Source organism: Pipra filicauda, unplaced genomic scaffold (assembly GCF_003945595.2).
Source record: "Pipra filicauda isolate LSUMZ 115617 unplaced genomic scaffold, ASM394559v2 scaffold631_size203912_pilon, whole genome shotgun sequence".
In the NCBI taxonomy this organism is placed as follows: Eukaryota; Metazoa; Chordata; class Aves; order Passeriformes; family Pipridae; genus Pipra; species Pipra filicauda.
In genome coordinates this window covers 124,713-136,100 of record NW_024104789.1, presented here as the reverse complement: position 1 = coordinate 136,100, position 11,388 = coordinate 124,713, and the positions used below count along the sequence as shown (strand labels likewise).

Below are 11,388 nucleotides of genomic sequence, written 5' to 3'. Positions count from 1 at the left end.
GGCACTGTAGGATTCGGCCTCTCCTCTCTTTGACAGTGCTTGAAATATTGTTGCTTAACGAACAGGCCACAATTATTTTTTTTAAAGCTGTGGGAAAGATCGCTTTGTAAACATAAGGTTTGGGCAAAAGAGTGAGGAAAAGACTGTGAAGCATTTTCTCTATGAGACAAGAAACAAAACAAATCAAAAGTAGATTCAGCCAATTCGGAGGGTTTAGATGCCATTTGTGTTCCGTAGCCGATGTTTTTGGAATAAAAAGGGCCCGTCTGGGGCGGAGACGGACGCCTGGCAGCGTCCGTTTGTTGTCCCACCCCCTCGGTTCCCCCCGCTTTGTCTCGGCTGATGGGCCGGCCCGGGAGGGGGCGGGGCCGGCAGGTGAGTGGCAACGCCAGGGCCCCGCGCGCTTCCGGACTCGTGCGTGGGGGTCGCGCTGGAGGGGGATGGGGACGGAGATGGGAATGCGGATAGGGGTATGGGGACGGGGACGGGCCTGGGGTGCCGCCGCGGGGCGGTCCGGGTTGGCCGTTCGGAGCACGGCCAAGCTCCCAAGTGTCGGGGCCGCTGTCCGAGGGGCTCGGGCAGAATTCCCAGCCCCGCAGCGGGAGGAAAGGGTAGCAGAGGGAGCGGTCCCTGCCCCTCTGCGCACTTCGCTGCTGAGGCCGTATCTCCCCTCTGTACGCCTCAGGTGCCTTCATGAATAACTTAAACAACCCTCCCCACTGGAACATCCAGCCCAATCGGCGCGATCCCGGTGATGACGGGAGCAGATGGAACTACGCTCTGCTGGTCCCCATGCTGGGCTTGGCCGCCTTCCGTAAGTAGCGCCGGAGCCGGGGCGTGGGGCTGTGCCCCGGCCTCGCCCCCAGGCCAGGGCGAGTCTCTGCAGCAGCCCAGGGATAAAGCCATGCCCTGTCTGGGGATTTCCTCAGGTCGTCTTGTTTGTAAACAACCAGCACTGCTCATAACGCTAAGGCTGTGGCCATTTCTCCTACATGGAATGGAATCTATGTTTAATAAGATCCAGTTTATAAAGTTCTCTCGGAGGAGTGGACACAGCACATACTAGAGAGCCCCAAGGTAGCAACCCAAGAAGTTGCTGATGTATATTTATTTACTGGACCTGAGAGGTTCTCAGTGCAGTACCTGCGTTGGAAACCTCCAGTTTGTTTCTGCATGACTTTATTTTCTTTCTTTAATCCGAGCGGTGCAAGTATTGGCAATAAAGGAATAGGGAATATTTTACTTCGGGGAAAACATGATTATTTAAAGTGACTTACTGTGAAAGAGGGACCACATAAATACATTTTGTGGGGACATGTAAATAGGAGTGAGTATCACTGGGGAGGGCAGGAGAGAGAGTTATTTACCACTTAGTAGCTTCCTTTGAGGCATAGTTAATTAATCACACCTATCACTGTTTTATGTTATACTCGTGTCTGAAGTCTCATTTATATATGGTAGGTTGGATCTGGACCAGAGAATGTCAGAAAGAAATAGAAAGAGAAAAACAAGAGTACCATAAAAAGCAGTCATCTTTACAAAAAGACCTGGAAGGTAAATACCGGGATATAATCACGGAGAACCGTCGTGCTGTTGCTCACTTGGAGGTGGAGCTGGAAAAGGAACGCAACAGAACCCTGAGTTACCGCGAAGCCCTCGTGTCCCAGAGCCGCAAACTAGTAGAAGAAAGGAGGCTCCTAGAACAGGAACAGGAGAAGTTGGAGCGAGAAAAACAAGTCTTCTTGCACTCAGGAGCAGAAGGTAGCTTGTACCAGAGTTGCCTGGCAAAGGAAGAAGAGTGGCAAAAGAGAGCCAATATTTTACTGAAAGAATTTGAAGAGGGACTTAAAGAAAGACAAGACATCTACTGCAGTCTTGTTGTACCCAGAAGTCAGAGACTAGAAATAGAGAAAAATCTGCTAGTTAAAGCAGCAACTGATCCTGTTGCTATGGCTTTACATGTGGAAAGTGGCTTAAAAGATATTTTCAAGTACGATAACTACTGTGGTAATATGCTGAACAGAAACAAAAGTCAAAATGGAAAGCTTATGTGGCTGTATCTGAGAAACTGGGAACTAGCTGTTGAACTGCAGAAGTTCAAGAGGGTAGAAAAGGCCATGTTAGGAAAACGCTAAGTAGGGGAAGTAATGGGATTCTGCGTGATCCACCGTGCATGGTAGGGACGATCACAGTTGTAGTCCGAAGCTGTTAAACTCTTCTACTGTGTTGCCATCTCCCCTCCTCACTGCACTTGTATTTGCATGGGACAAGCGGTGCTGGTGCCTTTCCTTTCACTAACAGCGGACGCTCCGGCGAGCTGTGCATGCTCTTAAACTCTGTGAGTGTGTTTGTATTGCAGACTGCAGTGTAGTGTAGAGATAGGCCAGCTTCCACAGGTATCAAAAGCAGCAAAATAGAACTAGGTTTAGAGGGATTTACCTAGTTGGTGGTCACACTCCATCAACAGAGAAGTGTGGTTTGTCTCCCCCAAGTGCAGTAGCACATTGTGCTCCTTATCCCTGACTTTTTACATGGTATCATAGGACTATCTTTTTTTATTATTGTTATCATTACTACCATTTTTCAAAGTTTGTTTAAGCAAGACTGATTTTGAGGCAGATATTCGGAAGGGACAATGTTTGGGCAAGCTGCTTGACACAAATCCTACATGTCTGTACATACATTCATACAAGTACATGTACGCGTGAATGTGTGTGTGTATAAATGTATGTATTAGTATTCTGAGGGGGGAATAGCATGATCCTGTTTCAAATTCATCAGCCTTTCGTTGTCTTCCAGCTTGATATACAAATAGTATTTTAAGAATGAAACATACGGAAGATGCTAATTAAAATAACACATAAAGAGACAGACTGATGTGAGTCTCATTGGGGCTCAGGATCCATTCTCGAGTACTAGAGTGTATAAACTTGAAGTTACATTCTTATCGTATTGGAGATATGTTAGGAATACTTGTATTTTTTTCTCAGCTAGAGTTTTAGTTGTAACCCAGCAATGTGCCTCCATGAGGGATGATGTCACCATGCTGCTGCCTCTGCCTCCCAGGACACTGGCTGCTACCTGGTTAGCTTGTAGGAACCTCCTTGGGTTACAGCTGTTGCACCTGGCTTTGCTCCTTGGACAGGTCCTGTTTGTTATTTGCAGATAGAAACTTAAAAGCAGCCTGCACTGGTAGCCACAGTCTCCCTCTCCGACTGTCTCCATTCTCCCAGAACTGAAGTACACTTCCCCACAGCTCTTAAATGTTGACCTTACGGTTCACCACTTCATGTACACCTCACCATGATAGCCTACAGATGTACAAGCTTTGCAAACTTTTAAGAGAGGGGACTTTTTAATTTAGTTAGTAAAAACAAAATAGATACGGTAAAGATAAAATTATAGATAGAGGAAAATAAAATAATACAGGAAAATAAGCAGCTCTAGATTAAAAAACACCAACATCAACAAAAAAAACCATTGCCTGAAATCTCTTAAAACTTTGAGTATACTTTTACTCCTTTTAGCAGTAGAAACCACATTCTTTTTCAAGAGTGCCATTTATTTTGGATAACTTTTTTCTTCCTCCTTTGTAATCCAGCCTTAGACCTCAAAGGGGCAATGTTTAACCTTCTGTTTATACTATCTGGTCTTCTCTGTTACTTGACTTTGATTAGTGTTGGTAGGTTGTCAGGTCTTTAATTAGCAGTTCATTATTTCCTGAGGGCTAGACTTGGTAAACAGGTTTGCTCTAGGCAATCATCTAGAATCATGTCTTGGAAGCAATCCAGCTTTGTGAATGCCCATCCAAGTTTAACAGAGAACTCTTACAGATGTAGAGTTTTTTCTCTTACTGTTTTCTCCTGGTTTCATTTCAGTCTGGGCACAGAAGAAAGCAGACAAATCTTTTGAAATAGTGTGTGCAACCTAATCCGATTACTCAGCAAAAATACCTAACATGGAATGAGATTCCTAAACGAAATAGATGCTTCCCAACTACTCAGTTTTGCAGTTGTGATTTTGCTCACCTTATTGGTACTAATTATACTGTTATGTTGATCTATTAGTATTTTATGTACTAATTTTTTTTAATAAAGTTGTAGTAGACAAACCTGGAGGAAAGAAAAGAGCTCATCACAAACACCAGAAGGGCCACAGTTTGTCTGGATGCGAAGCGTTATGTGGGTTGGGAGATGAGAATGCAATTGAGTTACTACTCACGTGTGACTGCCTGAGCCAAGCTGCTGCCCCTGGCCATATACACACACCCTAACTGCCAAGTAGAACCAATCAGTTTGAAAAACTTACCCCATGTGTAATTCCTTCTGAATGTGGAAAGTGACCATCCAGCTATGGCGCCTTTCACAAGTCGGTACAGGCAGTTCAGCCACTCAGCAGACAAACGTCAGATGAGAAATCAATGCCAATGTATTTGAGATTCATGCCTTGAGTTTGTACATCTTAGTATTAAAAGAGCAAAGATTTTACGCTTTTTCATTTTTTTGTAGTTTGTCACTGACATCACTCAAAATGTTTAAAGAAATTGTAATCAAGAGGGTAAAATATTTTTTCAGTATAAATATGTATGCTGAAGCATCATATGCTCAGTTGTACAGGGTTGGATGCAATAGAATAGATGCACTTCTTTTTTAGAAGAAACTAATCACTGAACTATTGTTCATGGACTTTGAAGATCACTATATAAAGACTGAAGAGTTACGTCAGGAGGCTTTTTAAAAGTGTGTAACTGGTTTAGAAGCACTGGTCCTGTTAGTTTCTACCCAAACCCATGTTTGTATGTGTGTGATGTATTTTTGAAACATTCCCCCTTTGTAGGTTTTTATGTTGAAAATGCTAATTTAAGTTTTATCTTGCCCAGCACTGTTATTCTGGATTGGTTAATTGTTTGGAACTGCCCATATATATTTAGAATGCAAGAAAAAATTTAAAATATGTAATGAACTTTTTTTGTTATGAAAATTGTCACTCGTTAAACAATAACAATTAATAAAAACTTACATATTTCTGCACTGTTTTGTAATTTGGACAAGGTGGGTGGGAGGAATGGAATTTGCTACTTTATTGCAACTTTCCAAGCTAATTGCACCATTTTAGGTTTAACAAATTGTACATTTTTTATATTGGCATGTAAAAAGTACTGATCTTAGGGCTAAGAGAATGTGTTTCTTAGGAAAGAACAGCATCATCAAACAGATAAGTGCACCAACATTAACTAAAGATATGGGATTAAAGATGACGATCCCTCTGAAAGACTGGGGTCATCCTTCAATAGAATGTTGTGTAGGATATTCTGCCTTTGTGCAGAATCCCTCAGATGATCTCATTCTGCATGTCAGCTCTTTTCATTTCCCTCCTCTTCCTCCTCCCTGTGAAGCGCTACAACCCAGCTGCTCTAGGGTAGTGTTCAGACACTCCGGAAATCCTTGTTCCCATCGTGTAAGATCCTCAACCTATTTGTATTTGACACAATCCTTTGCTACCTCCTGGCTCTGTAGAGCATGCTTTTGAGCACTCATGTGTGGGGATGAGAAAATAGCGATACAAGGCAGAAACTGGTCAGCGGTTCAGGTATTGTGGTAAAATCAAAGGAATTTGAATTATTGCTGTGATACAAGGATGAAAATCAGGTTTATATTTACAGTTTTGGTGCAGCTGGATATGAAGGCTTTGCTGGTCTTCATGCCAAGGGCACTTGGTCATTAACTGACTGCCTGGTCCAGGAGCTTTCCAGCTAATCGCTGCATAGCTGAGACAACAGATGGATCTGCTAAGAAGTAACTCATTGGAATTTAGTAGTTTGACATTGAGGAGATCAATGGCCACGTCACAACAAAACAAGCAACTGATTGCTGCAGGAGCTTTCCCAGCAGCAGGGGATATGCAGGGTTTTCCCCAGGTAGCTCCTGCTGATAGGCAGGAACTCTGCTCTGTAAGCTGATGGGCTTTATCTGTATGTTAAGATATATTGCTTAATGACTTGGGGTGAAAGATCCAGTACGCAGCCTGGGATTTTCCCAAGCAGCTCCTGTTGTCAATTCAGGAACTGACCAAACCGTGCATAATTTTATATAGCCAGTGGAAATTGTTCCTGCCTATGAAAAGATAGGTACGTGGGGCTGTCTTTTATTCATAGTTAAGATGTGTTTCTTACATAGCTTAAGATAATCAACAAGAACTGATCATGCATATGCTGTAATGATCACATAGAATCACCAGAGCAGTTTGGGGAGTCTCAGCCCATGTAGCTGAAGACACCATTGAGGGATATTTGCAACATCAGCATCCAGGCAGTTGTCTTGGTCAAAAGATCCAATTCCCCCCGTGAGCATTACCCTATGCAAAATATCCCAGTAAAAACAGTAAATGTTCTCTGTGTGAAAGTGTGCAGCAGTATATTCAGTCAGTAAAGTTCAAGTCTAAGAGCGAGAAACCATTTCTCAACACAGAGAAGTGGAGAAGTTTCAAAATCTTGTAAAGTTGATAAATTGGCCTTTTAAGCTGATAACACCTAAACACATTTTGAAGGAGAGAAAAGTAAAACCTTAGCACCTGACCTAGACCAAGTAAGTTTAAAAGGCCTTGTACAGACAGACCCCCTAAGGACCGGTATTAGCAGAACTTTGACTTTGCATGTGTACTGGCTAGTATCAAGGAACACAGAACAATTTTGATACTGAAATCATCTTGGATGGCAAAACTGAGAGTCCTATCACAATCTAATCAAGCATCTTACTACTCTTTATGTGGATTCTGACAACCAGGGTAACAAAAACTCGGCCTATTAATGGTCAATGGGTAACAAAGAGGCCTTATATCTGAACCTGGTTTCTCTGAGAGTGTACAATCACTCTAAGTTATCATTCAATATGCTATCAAAAGAAACACAAGCCTTGTAGGGAGTATTCACGGAAATGGCCAAGGCCTCCTACTCAGTGACACATGAGCATACCTTTTGGTCCTGAAGTAAAGAGAACTTTCTGAACGTGTGGTCAGATGAAACTTGATCTATAAGTGTCACCACTATGACAAAGGATCATACTAAGCCAATTACTATCAAGGCCACTGTCAAACAACAGGATCCAATGTCACCCAATCAATCCATTATTCTGCAGCCTAGAAAAATATGGCTATGGATTCCTCCAGAGCAAAACCAGATTACCACCTTGGCCTTTGTTGATGACTTGGTCTTGCCAAGCAACACATGGGAGAGGATGCAAAACACCTCATAGCAACCTTTTTGTATTTGCACTGATCTAAAAACCCACAAGAGAGAAATGTCATGGCTTTTTCATCAACCCCACCCATATCTCCTACACGATCAGTGACTGCAGCCACTGGCAAGTATTCAATATAAACTGAACACAATTGCTCCAGGAGACTCTGAAAAATACCCTGGGTTGAAAATATACCTCTGTATAGGGATATCTAAACCTGAATATTGAAACTTGATTCTTGGTTTTCTAACATAAGAAAAGCTCTGTCAAAACCTTCACAGAATGCTGACAACTTTGACGACCTACCAAGTACCAAGAATCACAGATTTGGTGAACCATGCAGATGTTAAGGGGACAACCTGGACCTTAACATCAGAAGGGCTGCTAAAAAATTATCACACCTCCCAGCTTATAGATGTGATAGACTACTGTGTAACAGCTGGTGGCTGACAAATCACCTGTGTGGCAAACTTTATTCCAAATGGACAAGCACAGTAATAGCATATAATGCTACTCACAAGGTACCACTGTCTGAGACATTAGTGTTGAAGGAGTTTTGCAAAAAGACTAATTATAGAACGATTATGTTTAGCCATTGGAGAAAGTCAAAAGATGAAACAGTACTGGTAAAATAGCCCTGAAAATGCTAGTAGCTGTGTATAATACTCATGGCAACCACCAAAAAACTGAAAGTAAATTGTGTCTCTGGAAACTAGGAGTCTGTGGTTAGAAGAGTTTGAAGAGAGCTGAGGGATTGTGAGACCTGTACTGGTGACCATTTGCAGTCATGCACCCTAACAGCCCTCTGTGCTGATACCAGCCCAAGCTGTCCAGCTGCTGAAAAGAATGCCTCTTCACTCTTCTTTTTATAAGAGTGGTTTATATTTCTCTAAACTTGACTTACACAATCAGAATGAAATCCTCAGGTACAGCGGTTGGTGCTTCGTATCACTAGTTGCTGCCTCCCCCTTGTGGCTAATGGCTCTTCCAGACAGCAGCCTCAGCAGCACCTTCTGCTCCCATGAGCAATGCTGGAGCAAATCTCCGATGCTACACAGTCAGACTCCTCTGGCCCCAACACCCCTGAAGCGTAATAACAAGAAATATGAGCAAGAACACGGTGTTCGGTGACCAAGACAGAATGAACTTGTCTCCACCAAAGTGGGTACTGCAGTAGACCTCTATGCAAAGGCGACATGCAAGACTTGGATGTAGTTCAGCACCTGATTAGCATCTCATTGTATATTAAAGCATTGGAAAAGAAAACAGTAACAAACTTGATTCAAGAACACTGTTCATTGCTTAATGCATATAGCAAGCAACAACCTATAGCTGTTAACATGTTCTGCTGCCTGCTAGAGAGGAGATGTTTGGTGAGACAAGATGTAGGTGAGACAGATCCAAGCACTTTACTGTCTAAGAAATTTAGGGAGATGCTGGACACCATAAAATTGTAGAATGGTTTGGGTTGGAAGGGACCTTTAAAACTCATCTATTCCAACCCATCTGTGATGAGCAGGGACATCTTCAACTTGATCAGGTTGCTCAGAGCCCTGTCCAACCTGGCCTTGAATGTTTCCAGGGATGGGGCATCTTACCACCTCTCTGGGCAACTTCTTCCAGTGTTTCACCACCCTTGTTGTAAAAAAATTCTTCCTTACATCTACTCTAAATCAACTCTCTTTTAGTTTAAAACCATTACCCCTTGTCCTATCACAACAGGCCCTGCTAAAAACTTGTCCCTCTGTTCATATAAGCCCCCTTGAAGTACTGAAAGGCTACAATAAGGTCTCTCCTGAGTATTTTCTTCTCAGGAAGAAAATAGACTGAAGAACCCCAACTCTCTCATTCTGTCTTTGTAGGAGAGGTGCTCCAACCCTCTGATCATGAGATCAGATAATTTGGTGCTGTCCACTGAAGCATATTCACACCTATGCCACTTACCTGTATTTACCCCCAAAGATATTCCAAAGATGAAATGTATTCTTCAAAGATGAAAGGAAGAAGATGATGATCTTCTGACTGTACGCAGTGAAATATTAAGAACAGCACATCTCCCTCCCTGCTGTCAACAAGAAGAACCAAACAAAGCAGCATGAGCTGATATTACCTTACTGAAATATTTATATATAACACTGAAGTAAGTATTATGGAAACTACCAGTATAGACAAATATAAATATTGCACTTCTTTCTAGGAGACAAAAAGGAGAAAAAGACCACACGGACATCAGTGTCAGCTCAGTTCTGGATAAACTACACTAGATATGCTGTTCATAGCTTGTTTCCTTAAATCCTTGTACAGCTAAGAACCCTGCTACTTCCACAATAAACATGAACTGACAATTCCTAGGTATATCAGATTGCTGAAGGAAACTCCTTGACACCATACAACCACTCCAGAATGGGATGTTTGTGGAAGTCATTGTGTATGAAATCCCACCCCTGTTGTGTTTCCAATAGCCTGAGACAGATTTTCAATGACAACTCAGTGCTGTCTTATTTCTCCTCTGCAGTGATACTTGATAGCACCAAAAGACTTCTTTCTCAACTGGAGAAGTTTGCAGTTTCATGGGAAGAGATTTAGCTTCCACGGTTTACTGGATGTCTCCAAAGCCTTCAAGGTATTCCTGCTTGAACTGCTGTGGGTTGATGGCAGCAGCCTTGAACTACAAACATAGGAAATCAAATCATGTCAGCTGAAGAGCTGTGTCTTTTGGTTACTTATCAGGTAGAGTTTGAGAACAACAGAGCATAAAACTTAGATCAAGTTAAAGATCTACAGATAATTTATTGGCAAAGTAAACTGCATGACCATTTGCCATTGATTATTACCCTTAAAACTAAGCAACTCTGAAATATTTTACCTGCATCTCTCCCCTTCTAATATGATGATCAGTGTCCCTTAGGCTGGTGATTTTGAGTCTCCTCCCGAGCCTGAGGTTCAGTGCTCCCTCTTTGCACAGCTATTGAAGGATGTGACCCATGGGCAACTTGTAGAAGGATTTTGTGTTTTCTCCACATATTTTAAAGGATGGTCCAAACAGGGATGGGCTTTGAATTTTCTTCTTCTTTTTCACTTTTATTACATCTTTACCAATTTACACTTCCAAATGAGAATCCTGTGCTTTAGGCATTTGGCTGTATAGTTATCACCATCTTTACTTTTCCATCTTTTCCTGGTTTAGGCTTATCACATAAGCAAGAGTAATTGCATTACTGTATATGATGCTTTGACTATAAAGTGGAGACTGACTGGAAAGAAAATATGACTAATGCTGGTAAGACAGTGCTATAGAATTACTAGAGTAAGAGATTTCAAATCAGTATCTGCTACAGTACTAAAAAGGGTCATAGAATAATGTAGTTAATCCTAATAGCAGGCTATATAATAAGTCCAGATAAAATTATCTGGAGAATTACAGATTTGTCCTATGTCACACCAGGAAGGATGGAATCACGAGGAAAGGACTGTATTGTATTTCATGCCTGAAACTATGGCTGGATGCAAACTACATATATTGCTGGTGCTCTCTGCTTTTCTCAATGACTTTATAGCAAAGGATTTGTTTTTTTTAAAGAAGAGGTCCCTGCTCTGTCATGCTGATTTCTCTTTGTCCTCCCCTTCACAGGATCCAGCCAAAAGCAGTTCCCCCAGTGCAGTTCCTTCCAGCCCATGATGGAGGGCAGAAGAATCATAAAATATGATTATCTCAAGTTGAAAGAATCATAAAATATGAATATCTCAAGTTGGAAGGGACCCAGAAGGATCATCAGTTTCAACTCCTGGGTTCTCACAGGATCATAACATTTTAACTCAAGTAATTCAATCTAAGATCTGTTTCCTCCTGCATTTATAATTAGCAGTTTGCAATACATGTCTTGTTTAGCAGCCTATATCATGAAAGGATGGATTTTGTGGAGGTTTATTAGCCATAACAAACCCTGTGGGACTTACCAAATGTAAGCTCGACATGAATGAGAAGTTTATCTCAGAGCACAGGAAGGGGTTCTGCTGAATAAACATGTGACTATGGCTATGGAAGAACAGCTCCAACTTGCCTGTTCAAATCCACAGGGTGGCAATATAGACAACCCCTCTGAGCACCTGCGGGTCGTGTAGGAGCTGGTGTCATTGCTGCCCTAGGTCCTTC

General features: G+C 42.1%; 1 protein-coding gene across 2 annotated transcripts; it reads left to right on the top strand.

Moving 5' to 3' along the window:
• The first annotated feature begins 403 nt into the window (after nt 1-403).
• On the top strand, nt 404-5,030 carry CCDC127 (coiled-coil domain containing 127). 2 transcript variants are annotated; one of them, XM_027719360.2, is made up of 3 exons: nt 404-414; nt 686-814; nt 1,462-5,030. In XM_027719360.2, exons 2-3 carry the CDS (start codon nt 694-696, stop codon nt 2,133-2,135), a joined length of 795 nt encoding a protein of 264 aa, XP_027575161.1. In that variant the 5' UTR covers nt 404-414; nt 686-693; the 3' UTR covers nt 2,136-5,030. The 2 variants fall into 2 exon arrangements, with proteins under 2 accessions (XP_027575161.1, XP_027575162.1); XM_027719361.2 differs by lacking the exon at nt 404-414 and adding an exon at nt 443-470.
• Nucleotides 5,031-11,388: the final 6,358 nt, after the last annotated feature.